General features: G+C 42.0%; 1 protein-coding gene across 6 annotated transcripts in view; it reads right to left on the bottom strand.

Moving 5' to 3' along the window:
* ATXN7 (ataxin 7) overlaps positions 1–24,584 on the bottom strand; it is a 128,699-nt gene that overhangs the window by 78,487 nt on the left and 25,628 nt on the right. For 4 of the 6 annotated variants that reach the window (XM_074313234.1, XM_074313230.1, XM_074313233.1 and 1 more), the window contains exons 2-4: positions 21,300–21,398; positions 9,503–9,811; positions 9,208–9,276 (exon numbers count right to left, since the gene is read on the bottom strand). In XM_074313234.1, the coding sequence (XP_074169335.1) occupies positions 9,208–9,276; positions 9,503–9,800 (367 nt within the window). In that variant the 5' untranslated portion in view covers positions 9,801–9,811; positions 21,300–21,398. Of the gene's footprint in view, positions 1–9,207; positions 9,277–9,502; positions 9,812–10,187; positions 10,338–21,299; positions 21,399–24,584 lie in introns of those variants that run through there. The other 2 variants (XM_074313231.1, XM_019728356.2) reach the window with 2 other exon arrangements.

Here is a 24,584-nt window from a genome sequence, read left to right as displayed (position 1 = left end):
CTTTATGGCACTCAACGTCCTTGAGAAATGTTTATGTATTTACTGTGTCTCACTTCACTAGAGGGCAGGGGCTCTTTCTGACTGTGTCACTCTATCCCCAACACCCACCCGAGAACCTGGCACCTAGTGGGTAACTCCATAAATATTTGCTACCTAAATGCCTGAACTGGAGGTAGGGCTGTGCCTTACCTTGTTTGCAGTTGTACCCTCGGATTCTAGCCCAGCAAAAGGCACAGAGAATGCACCTGTCAAATGTTTGTGGGATGAAAGATAAATGAATCAAGGTGAAATAGCCAGAGGAATCTCAAGGCAGGAATCCCACTGGACAAATTACCCTGAGGCCTGCCCAACAACAGGGTCCGAATGTTGTCAGGAAGTGAAATGACCAGCCTGAACAATTTCAGTCCTGCCTGTCAGTAAGTGCTCCACGGAGTTACATGGGTGTCCTCGATCAACATGAAGTGCCCCGAATCCAAGTCCTACAACTGAAGATTTAAAATTGGTCCAGGGTGGGATTACAGAGAATGCAGGCTTTCATATTCCATACGTCCATTATCAGTAAAATCTTTACAATAAGTATGTATTAACTTCCATAACAATACTGTTTTCTTCCCATTTAAAAATATCTGTTTCTATAGTTTCCAAAGAGAACAAGGTAACTAAAATGGAGAACTGCTTCAAGTTAAAATGGAAATTTCCAAGAATTGAAAAGGCAATTTTCTAAATTCCCTCCTCAGACAGAAAACCCGTGACTACGACCAGGCATACATAAAGCCATGTAATCGTAGCCTCAGTTATCTCTGATCCAAGCCCCAACTTAGAAAGAATGACTGTATTCTGTTGGCTGTAATTTACCTTTCCTGTCCGGGAAAAAAAGGTTTGTAAAACACTACAAGAAGCTCTCTAAAGAAACACAAACTACAGGCTTGCAGAACAGGTGCAAGCACAGCTCTGCACAAGCACGGGGAAGGGAAAGACCCACATCGGGCTTCTCTCTGTGAGTAAACAGACGACTAAAGGAGGAAACAAGAAATGTCGACTCCCACTTCTCCTTTTTACTAAGTCCAAGAAAGTCTGAAACTGGGGTTCATGTACTACTGTCTATTATCCTGAGCACGCTGAGGTTTCCTCTCACTGCCTACATATTGCCTGCTAAAAGGAAACTGGCATTTCACTTCCTGCTGCTCCCAAGAGTCCTGGCTGCCCCCTTGATTAGAGGCCTGCTCAGGACACTGTATTCTCATTGATAAAATAACAACATTAGCAACTCACATTTACTGAATAGTTACTCTGCTAGACACTGTACAAAGTGCTGGACCTGCATTATACCATTTAATCCTCCCCACCACTATAAGGAACCACCACTATGCCCATTTTACAGGTAAGTTAACTGAGGCTTAGCAAAGCTATGGAATTTCCCTTAAGTCATTTACCTACTAGAGAGGAGATCTGAACCCATCTAATTCCAGAACCGGAGTTTCTAGTACTGCCTCCCTCTTCAAGTTGCCTTTTGCAGACTTAGCACATAGGACCCCTTTTCTGCATGACACCTACTAATAACACACAGAAGCAAGGTTGCGTGGAAGGTGCTTTAGGAAGTTGATTTAAAGCAGTGGTTCTCAAACACCGAAATACATACTTATCTCCAGAAAGTCCAAAAAAAAAAAAAAGGAAAAGAGAGAGAAATAAGGATAGTGCAATAAGTCTTCCCTAAACCTAAACTTTCTTCAAAATTAAAGGACTGTCCTTTATTCAAAATAATGGCCCTCACACTTTTATGGCGGTAAGAATTATATATGTATCTAATTATACATATTATAAAATGCTGGCAACCCTATGTTTGGTCCTCAGTTTATTGCAGAAACTTTCTGGCTTAAAATATAAACACCTAAGAACCACTGACTAAAAGCATTCTTCTTTTTCTTTCTTTTTTTTTCCTACTGCATTATTAGAATTCAGGATTGTGTAACACATCTGTATAATCTGGGAGGGGAGTATTTTCTGTTTTAAGATTGTGAATCTAATTGATAATGAACTATTACTTTTTCTTACCACCAGCTTACATAGAAGAGAAAAAGCATTTCAAGTAAGCAGGGTCTTTATTACAAAGAATAAGAACACTTAATCTCGTTTTATATTATGAGTGCCTGAAATGCAAAAACCCATTCTTCTCCTTCTCTTGCTCCTTTGTAATAATCCCTGCTGCACAAGATGAATATAAACGTAATCCTCTGCCTTTCGCTCGGAAGTACAGTAACTCCAACTGTTCAGTCTACTAACAGGCTTCTTTTTCTCCTTAGAACTTCAATCAAAAAATACTTTAATAATCAGAGGGGCACATTTATTAGAAACACTGCCATAAACTTTGAATATCAATGTGATTAAAAGCAATCTTGCATTGAAATGCCATTTAAATAGTGAAATTTCACTTCTCTTTTTTTAAAGGATTGTTTTAATGGCACAAATCCCAGATGACTGTTTGCTATCTGCTACAACCTTAGCTTTCATTTAATCTTTTTTTAAAAGCCAATTACTTCCAACAGAAACTGCATGCTTCCCCTCCCCCTCAAAGAAAAGATTTTCTAAAAGAACTGCTAAATACAACATACAGACTGTTGAAAGACACAGCAAGGAAAAGGCGCTGATATTTTTACTTAAAAACTTTTTTTTTTTTTTTTTTTTGGTAAAGGTCAGTATGCATAGCCGAGGATAGAATAACAAAGGTCACGCAACCTGCTCAAGTTCATGAGAAGCACGTGCACCTTCTGGAATGGGCTCGGCACAGCAGAGGTTAGGCACATGTGCTGCGGAGTTAGGCAGCTCTGGGTTATAGGGCCTCTTACACGCTTTGTGATCTCACTGAGGTACTCTACTCCTCGGAGTCTCAGTCTCCTCCTCTGTAAAATGGGGATAACGGTAACACCTAGATGAAAGGATTGCTGTGAAGATTCCAGAAAGTAAAACTGTGCTGGCACTCAGTAAAAGTTCTCCCGGAGCTGGAAGTGTCCACATACACAGAGGTACATTGTCAGATGAGGACATGAGGGAGCAGGATGTCCTTATAAGGAAGAAATGAGACGACATTCGATGTAAGTCCTACTCAATAATGACGCGTAAACTCCTTGTGCTTCCCTCCTGAGATCAGAGTTTACAAGAACCAATCAAACTACATGGAGTACAACTCGGGAATCGCATCCTATTACAGGTAACAAGCATAGTTTCCAGCAACGTGAAGTCTGGAGGGTTGAGGAATTCAGCATGGATTGTGCCAGGTGTTGCACTTTTCAGCAAGTACAAAATCACAAAGATGTGTGATCTAAGGGCACTGTGTGCCCTCTTCATCAATCAAAATGCAGATGTTTCCTGGTGAATCCACCTTATAACCCCCAAGACCTCCAACAGGGTTTCCCTTTCTCTGAGCCAGCTCAAGGTCAGAAATTATGAAGAACGTGAATCAGGCAACCTTTCAAATATCCCATACAAGTTATAGATTCTTTCACTAGAATATTTACATACCATCCAGGGACTTAATAGAAGCCAAGCACCATCCTGAGTCCAAGGCTGTTGGACGCTGGGGCAGTAACAGCTCTGCACTGCTCTGTATCTGAATTGCCCTGAAACAGGTATATGCCCTAGAGGAGTGGCAGTGAATGACAACAGCAAACAAGGACAGGTACCTTCTTACACAAAACTGTTTCTCTGTCCATATATTCACTTCTAGCTCAACATTATTTCTTCAATACTGAATAAACTTTTGGTTTAAGAATAGTGGGTTTTACTATTTTGAAGATTCACCCTCTCAAAACAGAAAGTTCAGAGTCCGAGAATCACATTCTGTAGAATGAATTTCCCTTCATTACCCAAGGAACCCATCAGGATAAGAACAGCAAGCATTTTTTGTAACGAGACAGACAGTGAGTTTTGGACTTCGTGGGCTGTATGTTCTGTAGCACCTACTCAGCTCTGCTACCCATCCCATGGAGACAGCAGCCGCAGGCACTAGGTAAATGAATGGCAGTGGCTGTGTCGAATGAAATGTTACTTATGGACAGTGAGATCAGAATTTCATATATTGTTCACATGTCATGGAATAATCATCTTCTTTTGAGATTTTATTCCAACCATTGAACAATGTAAAAACTATTCTTAGCTAGTCTGCAAGCAGGATTTGGCCCACAGGCTGTCGCTTGCATTAAAACAGCCAAGGTGCCACAATCAGAAAGACTTCCTACTATAGGAGTCAGCGTCTCTCTAGGTTTTCAGGGGCTCTTTCACTCCTGTGTTAGTGCAGACTGTACAAGCAAAGTTACATACAGGAACTGTCGGCAAGGATGCTGCCCCCGTCACTGCAGCCCTAATGCTCATCCCGGGAGCATCAAGTTTGAGCAGCCTGCAACCCACTCGCCTGATTACTCCTTCCATGTGTACTAATGCGATTTTGACCAGTGAACCTGGATAGCACTGATTCCTGTCGGGGGCTTCGTTTCAACCTCCACTTGAGATGTAGGCTGACTACATGCATGGCCACCTGCAGGACCCTAAACACCCATGGGGGAGATGAGACAGGCAGCCTGGCTGACCTCAAAAGAAGGTGCGGAGCACTTTAACGCTCCATTTTGCAGGAGACAAGCTGAAGTCCGTGGAAACATAAAAAAAGAAACCAGAAGAAATGATATGTCTGAGACGTGCTTCAAACTGATTCAGTGCGGGGAGTGGGATAGAGACGATGTAAGATTGGGCCATGGCTTGGTTGTTGAAGCTGTACGGCAGACACAATGAGGCTGGCTCATTAAAATATTTGCTCTACTTTTGTATATTTCAAATTGTCCATGCGAAAAGTTGGGGGGGAAAAAACAAGAGAAACCCTAAAGAAAAGTAAAAATGTTCTTTACTGCAGGGAGAGCGTTTAGTTACTTTAACAGTACTTCACACAAACACCTATTTATTTTCAGTGAACTATGAACTATTTTTTTCCCTAGGAAAGAAAAGTTGGTATTGTTATGTTGACTCAATCTGTGTTGATCGCGGCTACCCACCTTCCTAGTCTTTTTTTTTAACCCTAGCCGCCTGTTGGTGCCAACCAACCTCTTTTCCGTCTTGCCTTAGGCTCACTTATGGCCCTGTTATTATGACAGAAAAATCACCTGTCATCAAGTGTGGATATCATACCGGGTTGCCATCCTCCTCCCTTGCCTGAATATCAGAGATAAGAGAGGTGATGTCCTGTCTGCACTCTTTCTGGAAAGTGTAAATGGAGTGCTAAACTCAGAACAAAGCAATAGGAGGTGCTGAAAGACAGCCTCTGGCCTCCCTTGGAGCCATAAGGCACACCTCCCCGGAGAATCGTACCTTTGAAAATTGGTCACTTGAACCCCTCATCTTTCAGTGACTCCGTTCAATCTTTCTGATAGCCCAATTAATTCATTTTGGGGGCAAATATTTACTAAGCACAAACACTGTGCAGAAGCTAAACATATCTCCATCAGCCATGCCCCTGTCATCTGGGAGCTTCCACTCTACGAAAGGCCGTCAAGTAATACACGCTACCATGGTGACAGAGTGTTTGGAGAAAGGGGAAGGACGGGGTACTTTCAATATTGTACAACAGGGTTAAGAGAAAGTAGGGATAGCATCCCAAAGAAAATATCATTTTCCAGTTACAAGTTTAACTCCCACAAGGACACCATATATATTATTTTAATTTGCCATGAAATTAAGGCATTTAATGTTTTCATTTTTAAAGGCTCCCTACATCTTCAGGCACTAATACAGAAACCTTAATCAGTTACTCATTCCAATCAATTTCATCTAAACATAATTTTGTGAACTCTAAAATTTCACAAATCACCTAGAAAAAAGGTAATTCGTCTTTTGAGTTTAGCCATTTGAACGTCAAAATTATCAGTTTTTTCCCACTAAAATCAACTGTGCGATCAACTGTTACAAATTACAGAAAACAAGGAAATAAAAGTATGAGGACGCAGATGAAAAACAGACTGACCTCTGAAAGATAACTGAAATTTTATCCTAATATCTGTCTACCTATGCTAATAGGAAGAGGGAATGATACATCAACTAAACCACAAATAATCTCACTTCCATATTAATCAATAATTCCAACCTCTTCCACAGCACTAACCCTAGGGCAATCTTGCCAGAGGGACTTGAACAAAATAAGCTACAAGAAGAAAAAGAGAGAACAGAGAGATCTTAGCTTAGCAGTTTTGAATTTGGGGGGTGAAGATATGTGAAGGATCCTTGAGCATCGAAGAGAAGCTGTGAACACTTGCCCTAAAAAGCGGACATACATACAGTGCTTTGCACACAATTTCAGGGGAACTATGATCCCCTAAAGCCCATTCAAGTCCCAGGTTAAAAACCCCTGACCTAGATAAAAACAAATTAGGAAATCAGGTCTCAGATTATCAGCAGTTGAAAGGGCTGAAAGGTATTAGTACGTACAGTCATTTTCAATACGGTATCTAACCTAACTTAATTTCAATCCCTACGCCCACCTTGGGAAGTAGGTATTATCGTCTCCTTTTACAAAGAAGGAAAGCTAGATTCTGAGAGGTGAAATAACTAATTCAAAGTTAAGCAACCTTCTCTCTCACTCAGGATTCTAACCCCTAGCTCTGCAATCATGAACTGGAGAAGAAGTCAAGAAGTCTAGTCCACATTCCTAGCCATCTTCCAAAATGCAAAGTTTTGGACTTTTAGTACTTCATTCATATGATCAATTTACTTACAAATATATTTTCAACTTAATCTCACTGGCAAGAGAAATTTAGTAGGGATGTAATTCCAAAACACCTTTTCTTGGTAGGAGATAATCATAAGCAAAGATAAAGGATAACTGTCTAATAATTTTTGATACTTTTAAAAATGCATTTTCATTTCCTAGCAGCCTGACAAAAACTGTTTGGTATGAAAACAAAGACCCACTGCGTGAGTGCTGAACCTTCTCCTGATTGGATTTTAAAGCTGTCCCAGAAAAATCCAGTCACAAATGAATCGAGAACTGACTGAATTAAAAACTTCAGTCTCTACTCAAACCAGGCAGGCAGAGTTTCAGATGACCTGGCCACCTCAGCATCTTCTGAATGGTTAGAACAACTTTTAACACACTGCGTACGGATCACGAGAATCTTCGTGTTTTTTTCTGAGCCATGCGTTAAGGACGGATAACGAGAATTCTCGTTTTTACTGTTGACTCTTTTTACTTTGCACATTTTATTGAATTATTTGTGTTTCGTTAATAACAAAGGAAGCTGCTTTCTGCAGTATCACACCAGGAGGGATTATTAACATCATAGGTGAGTAACTCCTAAAAAATTCCATAGAAAAATAATAAATGACATAGAAGCATTTACGCTTTAAAGAGAAGAGTGCATTTTAAAGTAGTTTCTTTTAAAAACCTGCCGGAACAGAGGGGTATGAGGGATTTAAACCCCGCCGTACGCAACGTGTTAAAAATGGCACCCCTAACAATCACTAATAATCTGATAGGTCAGAAGCACACAGAACCAAATCCATGACCCTTTTGCGCATCAAGAAGGTAGTTAAGAGGTCTTAGATCTTCATGGTAAAACCTGCTAATGAATATGTCCCAAAAGAAAATAACAAATACAGCAAAAACTGGGTCCAGGCCACTAAATTAACTGGGTCTCAGTCCAGACCAAGTTGCCCAGTGAAACACTAATACACTTAACCTCTACAGGGAAATTACCAATAATTAGCACAGTTTTCATACAGACTTAGACACCCTTTATGGGAAATGTATCCACACCCAGAGAATGAAAACTAAGAACGAGAGCGGGTCAGGTCTTCTAAAGCTCCACTGCAACTGCTTCCTATGAGAGTTGCCACCTAGTGATTTTAATTTTTTAAGTCCAGGCAGGCTGCCAATTCAACACTAAAACCGGACTAACAACTGACTTTTCCTATTGCAACATCGCCAGCAAGTCCTGTGCTTTCCCTCTTTCCTTTGCTCTCAAACAGCAATTCTCATTTTCAAAATCAACTAATTTGCTCTATAATCTGTTCCAATTGGAAGCTCTCAGAGAGCTGCCAATGGAATTATTCTTTCTCCTAGTGCCAAGAGGCCAACAAGTGGCCAATTCAAAAAACCGAAACAGTGAATGTGAAGAAAAGACAGGCACTAAAAACAAGAAATACATGCGAAGACAGGAATAATGGGCCAATTCTGGACTTTAATATGTTCTACTCGCCAAAGCTCTACCTATTCTTGGGCCCCAAACAACAACTATGCCAGAATAAATGGCTACACGTGAGAAATAAAGTTGCATAGAGGAATCTACACTCAATATTTTGGATACCAAACTTCAATCAATGCCTTGCCCATAGTACCACAGAAAAAAATTACTAGAAATGAACCTAAAGTTGACTGGCCTCCAGAAGTCCTTTCTGACCAACGTGCAGAGGCATTAGACAGCAAAGGTTGACCGACCATTCAAGGAAAAAGAAAATCTGAAGGAGGTCTCACTTTCCAGACAGCTGACCTGACAAGGCATACCTTTAGCTATAGGCATTTCCCTGGAGTATCCTTCTACCAGACAAGTTGTATTAAAAACTGACTCATAATTGGACTCCGATTTCACCTTTAAGGCACTAAAGGCTTGTTTCACCATATAAAGTTCTGGCCTTTCCCCCTCCCTGATCTTGGCAGCTCACAAAAAAATCTGACCAACTGCTCCTCAGTTGTGATGATCCTGTTGAACCTTTGCAACTTAAATTCCATAAATATAAGGCTGCACAGGCAAGGCGTCATGTTTTTGTTTTTAAGTTCAAGATTCATTTTGATCGCCAGCAGAAAATTCCAGGTGGCAAGGTTTCCTTTCCAGCGCCCTGTAAAGCATTTGTGGAAATGCTTTCAGAAGCCGAGCACTCCTTTCTCCACTCCTGTTTCTTCCTAAAGGGGTCAGACCTGAACCCAACGCAGGGCCCAGGGCTCATCACTGAGCCACGCTGCTCATGCGGCACCAGGCCAGGCCTCCACGGAAGGGTTCTAGGATGCTCCCCATCACAGGAAGCCCCCGGATGCCAGATTTTCCAAATGCTGTGTCCGCCCGCTTCTTCCTCCTCCGGCAAGGTGGGTAAGGTGGGCGAAAGTTCCCCGCCCTGGTGAAGCCAGCAAGAAAACTTCCCCCAGGGTTTGCATAAACTCCTTCAGGGGGCTGGACTCACCTTCGCGACAGAGCCCCATGACTTCGCGGTTTTTCCCAAACTCCTTGAAACTTTCGTCCAATTCCGTGCCTAGGAGATACACACACACAGGAGGAGGGGAGAGGCAGGTCAGTGGCCGGGAGTGTGACGCACGCTCACGCACGCACTGAGTAGGTGCGGGCACCTCTGCGTTCCCCAACCGAGCGATAGCATCTCTGACCCCCGAGGGGGCTGGTCACAGGACGGGGGGAGGGGAGGAGACAGGTGAGGATGGGAGAGCCAGGGGCGTGGGGAAGAGGAAGGTGTGGACACTCACCGTCCTTCCCAGGAAGTTTGGAAGCCTCGACCCACAGATTCCACGACTGTCCCAGCATCGCTTCGGGACTGGGCAGGGGCCTGCGCTCCCCGACGGTCGCCATTGCAGCGGCGGCCGAGGTGGAGGCGGCGCCGGGGCCGCAGTCCTCCGGCCGTAGGCGCCGCGGCGGCGGCTGCTGCCGCTGGGGCTGCGAGGGCTGCTGCTGCTGCTGCTGCCGGGCGGCCGCTGCTCCGCCCGCCGCCGCCGCCGCCGCTCGGCGCGGCTCCCCCCTGACGTCATCCGCGGCCCGCTCCGACATTCTTTCCGCTCCTACAATGTAACAAAAAGGGGGAAAAGAGTCGCGCGGGGGCCGCTTTTAAGGAGGCGCCGGGGAGTTCCGGCGGCGTGCGCGGCCCGCGGGCCGGGTGGGGCGCGCTGACAGCGCCCCCCGACCGCCCAGCCCCCCAGCCTGCCTCCTCCCGGGCCACCCCCCGCCCCGGGCGCAAAGTCCGCCGCAAGGGCTCGCTTTCGCTTTCGACTCCCGCGGCCCCTCGGGGGAGGGGACGAGCCACCAGCGGCCCGCCACCGCGGCGCAGGGTTCCCTGCCTGCCGATGCCGCGGAGAACCAGCACGGAGGCCGGCGCCCGGGGCTGCCCCCGCCCCCGCCCCGCCACGGCTGCCCGTGGCAGGGAGGCCCGAAACGCACCCCCAGCTCTCGGGCTGCCCACCCTGAGGCCGCTCGCATCCCCGGGCCGGGCCCGGCGGCCCCCGCTCCTTCCTTCCGTCCGCGCGTCCGTCCGAGCGGCGGCGCCCGGCCGGCTCCCTTAAGCGGAGGCGCCTCCCGCTGCCTCCTCCCCCTCGCCGGTCCCTCCCTCTTAGCTCGCTCCGGCGAAGTTTGCACGTCAAGCCCCCGGAGTGGAGCCAGGGCGAAGTCGGAAACGCAGCCACCAAGGGAGAATCCAGGCGGCCGACCCCGGGGCACCAGTGCCTGTCGCTGCCGTCGGGCCCTCGTTGGGTCCCGACCAAGGGGCGCAGGGGCTGGCGCAAGAAGCACTAAGCTCTCCGCTTGCGGGTGGCCGCGCAGCTGTCAAAAGCATGAATGGGAAGCCGTCGACGAGCGGACGCCAGGCTTGTAGGAAACCACCGGCAGGCAAGGAAATGCGGCCCAGGTGCCCTCCCAGGTACCTTGCCCGAGGCCGGGAGTTAACCCGATGCCCACTCCTGGAGGTCACAGCGGCACTTGAACTTCTTGTCCAAAACAGGACAGCAGAAATCAGTGTCAGGTGGAACGGAGGAGACACTGAGGCGAATCCCTTCACATGTTTTGGAGACACTACCCCAAATTTCTCTATTTCCCCTTCCATTGCTCCTGGAAGTGATTCATTCACCCCGGAAAAAAAAAATCGTGCCATTTAAAAATTGATTCATTTTTAATTCGAGTTATTAGTCTTTCCCTCTTTTTGATTGCCTTCGCTTGGGCAAAGCGGGAACCCAGGGCTTAGAGCAATGTAAAGCATTCCTAGAAAATGTGTTCAGAAAACACTGTTTTCTGTCACATTTAGTTCACTAAATCAAGCACAACCCACAAAACTTAGCAACCCCCCGCCCCCACCCACACCCACCCACCCACCCACACACACACAGTGCCCAAAGCTTTTGCTTGTGATTGGTAAAAAAGATGGTAAAATAAAAGGCTACTTAATGAACTAGAGCATATAAAGATGTGAAAAGTCTGACGCCTGAGACAAACAAGGATTTTGATCATCATATTTCGCATAGCAGCAATATCAGCATTCCTGTGGCACGTGTGTTTTGGCTGCTTGCTTACAGGTGCTTTCTCTAGGTGGGGAGGAAGCAAGTTTATTCATGTTTTTTATCTAGGACATTTGGTATGATAGAGGTGACCAAGTTCTCTGCTACAGAAACAAAGTCCAACTTGCAGAAACAAAAATGTTTAAGAGTGAAAATGAGTAAAGAAATGTTATTGCAACCTAAACGTAACACAGGGCTCTTGTAGAAAGGGTTTGGTTTAGGTTCAAAATTTAAAAGCTTTAGGAAATAAATGTGAATTTTTTATTTTTCATAGATTTAGAAATAAGTGTGTAATTTTTTTTCTGGATTGCATGAAGACGGAAGTTTCAAAATGTGAAAACTATGGATGCTTCCGGTCCTTATTAGTAGTAAAAACAAAATAATCAAAAAATTGTAGAAACGATTGAAAGGATAAAAAATAATTTCAGAGCTTTAACTAATAAGAGTACCAATGAGAAAAATTCACAGGTAAAACATGGAATTCCCTTGGTTACAACAGGGTTCCTAACTCTTAACATAGGACCTCAATCTTGGCTGTCCCTAATGCAGACTTTTAATTTTTCTTTCATCCCAAATCACTGAAAAACTGCAGTTACATAAATGCATCCAACTTGTTTGTCTGTTTTCCTAGATTAAAGGACAGAGTTTATGAATTACTTCGAATTTTGTAATTCCACATTTAACATACATGAAAAATTGAATTTTAACAGCCTTTGGAGCTGCCATTTAAAAGCAAAGGTTAGAGCCACCCAGCTATATAGATACCAAAGGGAGTTTGTCTATTGAGTACAGCCCTCTGTTCTCCGAGAGTACAGGGTGAGAAGGAAAATAGGGGAAGAATGGCAAACATCAAGTACAGTCCCACTTCTTCAACTTGACTCCCCCCTTTGAAAATACTTTTTCAATAGTTGATTCCCCTGTGAAAATACTTCAAGATTCACTAAAATGACTTCTAGCCAATGGGGGTCAATATGGCAATTTATCATACTTCAACTTCTGTCCTTATCCCTGCTTTGCTACCTCTTTGGTTTTTCCTTCAAAATTTTTGATTGGCTCATTAATAAAGAAAACACAACAAGGCTAAAATGAAAAACACTAAGTATCCTAAGTTAGCATTACGATAGTTTTAAGAGAAATTATTACTAATTGCAGTTAGCAATTATTGAGCGCCTACTAGGTACCCAGGATTGCCATAGGTACCTTACTGCATTACCTCAATTAATATCCACAATTGTGTATGGTAGAAGTTTGTATTACTTAAAATTTACAGATAAGGAAAATGAGGGAGAGCTCTGGAGCCAGTCCCTATGAATTTTTCCTGGGTTCATATACTGGCTCTTCCACTTGCAAGCTGTGTAACCTGAGCAAGTTACGTAATTTATCTGCAGCACAGTTTCCTAATCTGTAAAACGAAGATAATGCCAGGCTTCTTCTGAGGATTACATGAAAAGATCCATGGAAAGCACGTGCTACAAAGTTTAACATAAAGCAAACGTTATAAATAGGTATCCTACATCAAACTGAGCCATTCAGATCAATGCTTATCTGAGAAATTTATTACCAAGTTGATGAAGATGTGAGGACCGAGAGAATGAGAGGCAATTCCTGATATCTCCCCAACAATTTCTTGTGCTACGCCAATACATTTCACCACACTCTTCATCCACAAGTTCTAACCCTTTCTAGATTAGGCAGTTTCTGATATCCATAGTTGGTCTGGGGTTCCCAATGGTTTGAATGAGTCACCAACAAAAGTCAAAATTGCTAGATGAGAAAGTACAGTGTTCTGACACTCCAATTTGGGCAACATTTAAAAAGTGCTCCTATACAAAGGACATTGTCTATAAACAAGGGTACCGTGTAACCCCGAAAATAAGACCTACCCCGAAAATAAGCCCCAGTTAAGATCGTCAGCCAGATGGACCTATTTAGTACATTATGACTATGTTCCAGAAGATGACATGCCTGTATTTGAATAAATGTAGGTTGTTGTACATGAAAAAATAGGACATCCCCTGAAAATACACCCTAATGCATCTTTTGGAGCAAAAATTAATATAAGGCCCGGTCTTATTTTCAGGGAAACAGGTACAATAGAAACTCAAACACTTGGTTTTACCTACCAGGCCATAATAAAGAACCTGATCACTTCTTACCTAAATATTCCTCTTCTACCCTCAAAAATATAAAAGGAAAATGACCAAATACAACTTATATTCATTGAGTTATTTTAATACAGCAGTGTGCCTTGTATGCTGTCTGTCAGTTTTCCTCGGTGTGGCTCTCGTGATGTGTTGGAGCTCTGAGGATCTTCAGGATCTGTCTGTACAGATAATGATGTTTTATAAGGTCTGAGTAACAAGGACTCAATTTATCAAACTGTCCCTGATGGCTTCTCACACACCACGCACTCTGCTAGGCGCCAGGCTGAACACAGTCATTTCGCTGAGGACATGAGAAGAGAAGTAGGGGAAAACATTTAATTCATCAAAATGCTCTTATGGAAAAAGCTGTCACCACCAATTAGATTGTTTGTGGCTTAAGAACTAGGCCGTCAGAAGAGAAACGCTGCCAAGTTCTGAGCATTTCATCCCTTCCAGGGATGTATTTAAAATATGGCCTTACTTCACCATCCAAATTTAGGGATGTTCCCAGTAGGTGCCAAGGGTAACAAGGTCTCTCTTTACAAGAATGATTCTTTGCACAACAGATTCACTTGTAAAATGCTTTGTCCAAACTCCAAAGACATCACTACGTAAAAAAAAAAAAAAAAAAAAAAAAGTTGATCTCTCCAGTCTTTAAATCATGCTTAATGTAAAATGGATGAAACTTTCCAAAAATTTTCTAAGATGCAAGACCCCACACAACCAGCCTTTTACTTAGAAAAAAACCACTGGTCCCAATACAACATTTTAATAAACTTGAAAACCAGCAGCTACAGTATATTTATCTGCAAATTACAGGGTTGGTGACAGAGATTCTCCATTATCAACCCTAAAGGACTGCCTTCATTTGAGTAACAAGAAACTCAGATCCACTGAATTTGGAATGTGTTGACTTTGGTTTCTTTATTTCCTCCAAAAACGGGCTGAGCCAATGTTCCTATCCCCTCTCCCTCCTCTGACCACACCTCTTTCCTTCTTTCTTCTCCAGACAGAGCCAGGGCTCATCTGCATGTGTGGTATGGCAGGCAGGGCCTTGCCTTAACTGGACTCCGTCTAGTGAAATACTGTACCTTACAGCCAGTATTCCAGCAGGGTCTGGAGAACAGGGGAGGGAGGAAATTGAATTTATCAGCTCAGCGGCTGGAATTGCTGGCTATCAAGTGCAAAATTAGGAATAATATGAATAGTTGCAAAAGTGGAGATTTAAAGATGAAGGTAATTATCTTTTTAAAGACTTAACCTGTACCTGCATTCATTCTACAAACTGTACCATTTGCCAAGAAGTTCAAAGCTTTGAATTTTTAGTTTGTTTTCTTAATCATATGTGTGTACAAATGCTCCCAAAGAAATATTCACCAGTAACAGCAAACTGTTTCAAAGAGAAAAATTTAAAAATACACACATAAAAGGTAATAAATTGTTTAACTTCAAATTGAATAATGCCCAAATGTTTCTAGGAATTCAATACTGCCTGTAATTTTAAACTATTAACAAAGTTGATTTAAAATCTTCATTTAAAGCTTTCAGGTAAAATAGCTTTTAAAAAATACAAAGGATTAAGTTATAGAAAAGGAATGGAAAAGGAGAACCAACATTCACCTATAAAAAGAGTGACTACATTATAGAGTTATAGCCTCAGATGCAATAAAATGCAAAATTAAACACACTGTTAAAAATAATTCCCTAATCACCTTTGTACCGATACAGCTTTCACCGAAGCGACTGTCAATGTCGACATCTTACGGGCCCAGCGGTTACGAGCACGGCTTCTAGAGCCGAGCTGCCCAGGCTGAATCCCAGTTCTACCACTTACTAGCTGTATAACTCGGGGCAATCCTTCAACCTCTCTGTGCCTGTTGCCTTGTCTATAAAACGAGTAAAACAGAAGTATCTACTTTATGAGGAATATTAAGAAAGTGATCCTTCTTCCCCCTTTCTCCAGCCAAGTTCCAGCCCTAGGCAAAGTCACAGATCTAGCAAACAAGCCCTCTGACTCTTCCGCACACTGTGTGCACCCTTACCCAGCAGCCCACCTGGGTTTCTACTGCTGCGCAAAGGAAGACCGACCCACAAAGGCTTGCATCCTCTTTCCACCAATACAACAAAACACACAGTAACTCTCCTCCCGTGGCCATTCTGATTTTAAATGGCACCACCTATGACTCAAGGCAAAGTTTCCACCTTGTATTTTAACCTCTTCAATCTATTTTAATCTCTCTTTTGATCAACATAAGCCCCGCAGGACCAGAGACCTTGGTCCTCTTCTGCACTTTCTACCGCATCCTCCTCCCCACCAAACTCTTCTAAGTGGAGGAACTTCAGGAGCAGAAAAGGTGAACTGAATCAAAACTGGTCCTGATGAGAAATCTCCAGAGCTGCTTGCTCCTCTCCACTTCAGAAAACAGGTCTTTTCACAAAGCATTAGGATTTTCCCAAATCATTTCTGGGGGCAGTGGCTGCAGGGCAACAATCACAAGTGGGTGGTCAGTCAGCTGGAATTCAACTTACGGGGTATTTCTTAAAAAATAGAGCCAAATTGATGAATTGGACTCCATTAAAATTATTAAATGTTGTGCTTCAAGAAAGTGAAAAGACAATCCACAGAATGGAGAAAATTTGTGCAAATCACATCTGATAAGGGATTTGCATCTGGAATGTACAAAGAACTCTTACAACTCAAAAAACATAAAAAAGACAAATAATCCAATTTTCCACATGGGCAAAGAATCTCAATATATATACATAGATACTTCTCCAAAGAAGACACACAAATGACCAACAAGCAAATGAAAAGATGCTTAACATCTTTTATCAGTAGAGAAATATAAATCAAAACTACAATGAGATACAACTACATACCCACGATGGCTATTAAGTAAATAAAAACAAGCAAACAACAGAAAATGATAAGTGCTGGTAAAGATGTAGAGGAACTGGAATCCTTGTACATTGCTGGTGGGAATGTAAAACGGTGCAGCTCTTGTGGAAAACAGTCTCTCAAAAGGTTACACATAGAATTACCACATGATCCAACAATTCCACTTTTAGTGGAATTCCACTCAGAAGAATTGAAAGCAGGGACGCAAAGAGATACTTGTACACCAATGTTCATCACACCATTATTTACAACAGCCAAAAGGTGGAAGCAGCACTAGTGTCCATCTACTGATGAATGGATAAATAAAATGTGGTATATCTACACAGCAGAACATTATTCAGCCATTGAAAGGAATGAAGTCCTAATACATGCTACAACATAAATGAACCTCAAACAAGCCAAGTAAAAGAAGCTAGACACAAAAGACGACGTATTATATGATTTCCTTTATATGAAATGTCCAGGATAAGCAAATCCATAGAGACAGAAAGCCGATGAGTGGCTTCCAGGATCTAGGGAGAAGGGAAGACGGAGAGTGACTGCTTAATGGAAATGGGGTCTCCTTTGGGTGTGATGAAAATGTGCTGGACCTAGAGGTGATGGTTGAGCAACATTGTGAATATACTAACAACTATTAAATGGGTAAATCTGTGGTATTTGAATTACATTTCAATAAAGCTATTCTTTTTAAGCCAACATTAAAACTTGGGAAATTTCACACAAAATTCCAGATTGACTTCTCTTGAAAAATCTCTAAGATCTCACACCATTGGCCACAAAGTCCCTCATAACAGCCATCAGCTGGAACTAAAGCTGTTCCTGGAACCCATCTCTGTCACGGCCTAACTCTGGGCATGTTTCACCTCTGCCTCCGTTAGGTTCTCTGTAAAAGGAGGATCATAACAGTATCTACTTCATCAGGTTGTTATGAGGAATCAATGAATTAATATGTTTAGAAAAGCACCTGGCACATAGTAGATGCTCATTAAGTGTTAGCTACTTTTATATTTTATGATATTTCATCCTCTTTGTAATAAAGGTAAATGGCATTTGCTTTTCAATTTTTTTTCACAAATGAAAGTATAGCATATAATGTAGCAGTCCAAAAGAAAGAAGTGGAAACCCAGCCAAGATATAAACTTTTTTTAAAAGCAACATGTAAAATACTATGCATAGTAATGTGCCTATTTTTGTGAACAGCAATAATGATGTTAAGTCTATGCATAGAAAACAGTCTGGATAACTGGCTTTATAGGGAGCAGAAAGTGAAACAATGCAAAGGGGCTTTTTATTAACATACATATTTACGTAATATTTAAATTTTACTAGCTTTATTGAGATATAACTGACATATAACATTGTGTAAAGTTAAGGTGTACAATGTGGTAATTTTATATATACCCGGTCTTATATTATGTTAGATAAAACCCAGTCTTATATTATAGCAAAATAAGACCTAGTCTTATATTAATTTTTGCTCCAAAAGGCGCATTAGAGCTGATGGTCCGGTTAGGTCTTATTTTCGGGGAAACATGGTAGTTACCTAAATTTTTTTTAATGACAAACTTTTATAAACAGGAACTATAATAAGGATTTTTTTTTTAAAGAAGAATTTTGTTTGAGACTTTTGTGAGATTGTCACAAATTCCACCAGGTGAGTAGCAATATCACAGACTGATAAAATGAGGGGCGATTAGCTTTCTTTTGACCCAGAGGCTGGGATTCCTAAAGCACCACCCTCTCAGTTTCCTTCTTCCTTATGGAGGATGTATACGCTGCTCTATTTCACTGTTGCCAACAGAAGAGATTCTAAACTCCCGAGCCCGGCACTCAATACCTTTCACTATCTGTCCAAACAGCCTCTTCATAGCGTGAGCACCCACCACTCCCCCTTACAAAGATTCCACTCTGGCTAAAGGAGACATAAAATGCACATCCCTCAAGTGTTTTTCTACAAGCAATTTTTTAAAAATCGAGATAAAACTCAGATCACCTAAAACTTACCATTTTAACAATTTTAAAGTGTCCAACTTAGTGACATTCAGTACATTCACAATGCAGTATAACCATTATCACTATTTGGTTCCAGAGCATTTTCATCACCTCCAAAGGAAACCCTGTCCCCATCTAGTAGTCACACCCCACCTCCCATTCCTCCCCATCCTAAGAAGCCACCTCTGTCTTCCGTCTCAATAGATTTGCCAATTTTGGATATTTCACATAATTGAAACCATACAATATGTGACCTTTCGTGTCTGGCTTCTTTCAGTTAGCATAATGTTTTCGAGGCTCATCCATGTTGATGTAACTGTAACTTATTACTCTTTACGGCCAAATAATATTCCACTGTGTGGCTATACCAGTTTTTTATCCATTCATCAGTTGATGGACATTTGGGTTGTTTCTGCCTTTTGGATATTAGGAATAGTTGCATGCCATTATCTTTCCCTTCTTTCAGTGTGAATCAAAGTAGCTTTCATGTGAGCTTCAAGTCAACTCTTACCCTCCTCAACTTCGCCCAGCCCAAAGTTCTCTTTTCTGAATTCCTTCACTACTTCTATACCCAAGATAGCAAATTGTCAGCACATGGCAGAGTCCCACGGACTTGTTTAGGTTGACTCAAACTGTTTTCTTTTCTTAAATTAGTTGCTAACATTGAAAAACCCAAGAAAAAGATAATTAAAGTCAAGGTTCCAGTTCCCTTAAAAATCTGGAAGGTCTGGCCATATCATCATCTCTTGACTGGGTTATTGCAATAACCACAGTCTAACTAGTCTCACTGCTTTTACCCTTGCCCCCTACACCGTATCTCAAAGTGGTTTCATAAAAACAGAAGTCAGATCAACTCACTCCTCTACTCAAAACATTCCCGTGTGGCCTCCCACTTCTCCCTGAGTAAAAGCCAAGGCCCGGATGGACTATAGGTGGTGTACGCTGGCCTTGTACCTGTCAGACCCTATTTCCTACCACTCTCCTGCCACTCACTCAGCTTTGGCCTTCTTTCTATTGCTTGGACAACCCACACAGGCTTCTGCTTTAGGTCTTTGCACTGGATTTTCACTGTATCCCCCCGACAACTTAACGGTTCACTCCTTCACCCTCAATGCTCAGATCTCACCTTCTCGAAAGATCCTACCCTGACCACCCTTATTTAATATTGTAAGCCCTTATCAGCACTCCTGATTCTCCTCATCCTGACCTATTATTTCTAACCAGTTATTATCATCTAGTATAAGGAACAATGTATTTACTTGTTGCATTCACTAGCTATTATCTGTCACTTTCCATTAAGAGGTAAGTGCCACATGGCAGGAACTTTTGTCCTTGTGATTTACAAATTAACTCCCGGTGCCCCGAAGAGCACAGTATGTAGGTAGGCAAGCAGCAAATATTTGTGGAATGGATACTGGGCTTACTATCAACTGGTGCTGAAAAGGGGCTGCCCTTTAAGGTTGGTCATGAATGTGACAGTTCCTCACTCTTCCCCTTTGCCCATTCCATGCCTCAGACTTCAGTTGGTGCCACTTCTTTTTTCCTACCCCTTGTCATTGACTGCCTGGTATCACACTCATCTTTTCATCAGAATAGCATTCCAAAAAGGATGTCATACTTGTAGTCTGTGGAAATCACCTACTATTCTTCTCTTTTCCTCCTCAAGGACACTCCCTGTGTACATAGTAGAAGCTCAATAAGCATTTATGGACTAACGTGCTCTTTTGGCATTTCGGTCACATTTCCTCCCTCTCTTCCCCCCAAATCTCACCCCTGCCAATTGCTGACCACCATCTAAGAAAGTCCTGCTTCTCTCTTCTCTGGCCCTTTCCAGATATTCCACAGTGAATGACATCCTTTGTGATGAGTTTGATATCCCTGAAGGACACCTCCGCAGCGCTGCCCTATCGGTTCTGGGCAGAAAATGTTCAGGGCCTATTTTGAGGGTGGAGACTTCAGAGCCGCCCAGTCCTGTGTTCTTCTCAACACCTGAACAGAACTGCCACATCCTTCCTGACGCTCCTGTTTCTGGCTGGTAAGGGGCAGAATAGTATCTTTGCAGATGAATGTTTATGTTGTCCAAAATGTTTCCATCTTTGCTAGGGTTGCCTAAAACCTGATTGCGGCATTGCATCTGTTGCCTAAATACGTAAATTGATTAATTTCAGAGGCTGAAACTCCTTTGGTCTTTCCTGTTTAGATTCTGTTTAGTTTTATCCTTCATCTTAAACTGCCTCTTAACTTGTAAGTCCCCTCATTGCTTTTAGGAGTAGATGGGAGGATGAATCGTTTTTTAAGTAAAAATTCCTCCAGGAATTTTCCCCTCTTTTTCACATTATGTGAAACTTACCATCCCTTTTCCCCAAATAGTAAATGCACAATGGCAAACATGTAGTGAGAAACCGATTAATGGTGGCTGCTATTTGTGTAAGGATCTGGGATGGCTCACGAGCACAGAGCCATCTGGCGGCTGGGCAAAGGCACTGGGCCCAGAAAGTGTGCCTGAAGAACTCCTGCCTGCTTTACAAATTGCTAAGGAGCTGCCTGCCCAGCCCTGAACAGCTTGGCCTGCATTGCTTGTGGAGGGAAGAAAACAGGAGCTGGGAAAGTGGAGCTGGACAGAAACACAAGAGCATATCTTTGGGCAGCTTCCTTGGAGAAGATAAACACAGATTTGTGTGTGTGTGGGGTGGGGAGAGAGTGGGGGGGGGGGTCCTATCTCCAGTCTTCCTGTAATTTTAATGAATGGGGGGGGGTAGTATTTAGCAGTTTTTGTTTTGACACCTAATAATATTGTACTCTTACATTCACTGTCATTTCATATTAATAAGATCATATTTAGGGTTATGCTTAAAATTTGAAACCTTACTCAGATACCTTAAATTTAAAAAACTATCATCCTTTGGTAAAACTCTGTTACAATCGGAAGAAGCACATTTATTCAGCTGTGCTGTGTGGGCACAGCAGTTACCTTTTCTTTGGAGGGCAGGCCAAAAATCCTGATCGATTTACCAGTGGATCTTCATGTGCTGTAACAGTGGAAGCTCTTTCTTCTTAATTCTGCTCAGATCTACAAAAAGAGAAAAGGGGCAAAGGGATGAACAGTGGGTAAAGCTAATCAGAAATCTACACTCTCATTATTTACCAGATGTTCCAAAATTATACGTGCTTTGAAATGTCGGTGTTAAAATCTCAGGCATTTTACCAATTTTACAACATAATTTGTAGTTTACTTTGTTTCCCAATGAACTTAATCAGCTCTACTTATAATAAACTGAGAACCAATGACTCCTCAAAATGTCATAGGGTCAGGCTCCTGCGGCTTCACGTCACTGCGCGTCATCTGCCACCAAGGCGTTTTCACCTCATTTTTAAAATGGCCATTCAGAAAGCAAGCTCCTATGAAACCCGTTAGCATCACAGACTTAAACACACACACAGGCAAACACGTACACACTACATGAGATTACTATTTGGAGAGCTTTGTCCTTTACCATCCAGCAGTTTATAAAAGCCATTCGTAATACTACAGACAGGAAACAAAAACTCAGTTAAACCATCTTCCTATAAAAAGCACAGGAGTTTGTGTGTTCCATACTTTTGTGCACATGTGTACATATATATTTCAAGTGGAATGTGGCTACTATTCAAATTAATTTGGGGAGGAGCACTGAGTTAAGGAGTCAGGAACTGGAGATTAACAGACCAGAGTTAGAAATTTAACTGGGTTTCAAGTTTGACTTGCAGCAGTAGAGAAAGAACAGCAAATACAGGCACAGCTATGGAGCAGATGCTGTTAAAGTATAAAGCACAAGGCAGGCTGATTTCTATGAAAAATTTACTACTAACACACTTCTCTTCCTATAATCCGCACGTGCTATACACCATGGTCGGTGACGGGAATACTGCTTTGATCAACTTTTATTTATTTTCATATAACCTAAGATGCTAAGCCAAATACCTCCATGGTTTGAGATACTAATAAAGCATCTCAGAAAGTCAGTGGCTGAAATTCTATGCTGTTTTGAACATTTATTCATAATTATCTTTATTGGCTTTTAAGTTATTCCTGGCTCACATCCTTCTCTCTCTTTTTCAAACAGTTTCGGTTTTATTCACCCACAAAATGGTCTTCAGTAATGTAAGCATTCTGTGAAGTAATCATTCCTACAATCTTTATAAGCCAGATGTTTCTCTTCCCCCGATTTCTAATTCCTTCCCAGTCCCCTATCTTTGAAAATTTTTCTGATTTCCATTTTAGTGTTCCTTTTCTGCCTTGTTTCCAATAAAAGCCACTATCTTGCTTAACATGTCTGTCCTGAGCCAAAATTCATTTCTTTGCACTCTAAATATTTAACAGCTATGCAAAACTCACTCAAAGGAAGCTACAAGTTACCAGGCTAGAGATGGCCAACAAAGATGTTATGTTAGAGATAACCATTCACCTCGCTGACGGTGATTCCTTCAGAGTACACTTGAGGTGGAACAAAACTGGCGTCAGGTTGGGCTGTGCTTGATCTTATTTCACTAGGTCAAGCTATTTTTCAGTTTTCCATCAGGACACCCCAGCTATTTCTCTACAAGTATCTAAGGAAGTCATCAGATTTGGGGTGCTATGAAATTTCCCCAAGACAGTATTACTGGCCATTAAAAGAATTCACCATTTTCCAGCCTGCATACCTTAAAAATGCTTTAAGGGAAAGCCTATTCTTAGAGGAAAATGGTAGTGGCAGTGACTAAAAATAAACATTTAAAAATAGTAACTTTTCTACTTAGACTAGGGGGTCACAAATCTTTCTTTCTATGGAAAAAAACTATCATATGTTTGTATATATGCTCTCATTTTATCTTCACAATGACATTGCTCAAAAGAGCTGTTATGATCTCCATTCTACTAGTGAGGAAACACACTAACAGAGGTCATCATTTGCTTGAGGTTACCTGGCAAATAAATGGTTTGAAATTGTAACTAGACTGGAGGCCTTTGGTGCTGTTTAGTTCCCTTTCCAGTACACCAAACTGCCTAAACAGCAACTTTAAATGTGTTTTGCAAAGACAAAGAGAAATAGTTTAAAAGGCAGACTGGGGAACATTTTCTAAGAATAGAAACATAAAACTTGGTAGCTTTTATTCACTCACCACTTACTATGTAACAAGCATTCAATAAATACAATTTTAAAAAATGTTATAAAAAGATGACAGCCAGTTAGAGGTGGGAAAGAAGGCGACAAGAATAAAGATGTAACTTGAGTGTTACTGAAAGTCCTGAGTATATTACATTTAATTTATTTATTCTTGGTTTTTTTTTGCGGGGGTGGCAAGTCTGTAGAAGATGCCTTTCTCCTGGAGGAGCTGCCTAGCCCATGGTGACCCTTTTTTCTCAGCACTATGTAATTCTCAATCCCAGGCTAAGTCATGTTTGCACTGCGGGACTCCAAACTCCTGTTTTAGCCAAAGCTGGACACATGACCCAAACTGAGATTGTTTTCCTTGCAACTAGAAATGGGATGAAAAGGGTCTGCTTGGTCTAGGCTGCAAGCACCCCCTCACCCCCCCCGTGTGCTCTCGGTCTATAAGAAAAAGCCAGTCAGCAAAGAGAAGAACAAACGTGTTCACGCTCAGAGTGACCTGGCCTCAAGGGGCCACACAGCCCCAGAGGAAAGAAAGGGAACCGGTTTCTGTCCAGGGGTTACAGGTCTTTCCTGTCCCAGGTATAGTCCCCCAGAGGCCCAAAGAGCTTTCTTCCCTAGGGTTTGAAGACTCCCCTGGACTGGTAGGAGAAATGGCTCCCCTCTTCCGAGCTGAAGTCTTTTGGAATTGATTTTTGATAACTGCAACAAAAATGATCTTGCTCAAGACAGCTAAAACTTTTGTATTTTAAAAAAAAAAAGGGCAGATGTCAGGAGAATTTGTTACAAAAGAAGATCCTGAGGAATGCCCAAGGGTTCAGAAAAATCCTCTCATTACCTTTAAACGAAGAAAAGCCCACACTGTTACATGGACAGTATTATATCAACTTTTAAAGAGAAAAATGACTTCTTTTCTAGGAATAACATCTCTGTGTCCTTTTAAGACTCTGAGAGCCTTGTTGCAATTTAAGGCACAATCTGGAACATTCTTGTTATATAATAGAGTCTGTCAAAATTAAGCAAAAATTTACCTACTATGATAAAGGAAAGAAAACACAGGCTAAGTGAGTCAGTCTTGTTTTGAAGCACAACAGTATAAACTTCCTTTTTATTTCTTAAACCTTCTT

Source organism: Rhinolophus sinicus, linkage group LG10 (assembly GCF_036562045.2).
Source record: "Rhinolophus sinicus isolate RSC01 linkage group LG10, ASM3656204v1, whole genome shotgun sequence".
NCBI classification, from domain to species: Eukaryota; Metazoa; Chordata; class Mammalia; order Chiroptera; family Rhinolophidae; genus Rhinolophus; species Rhinolophus sinicus.
This window is presented reverse-complemented; position numbering and strand designations above follow the sequence as displayed.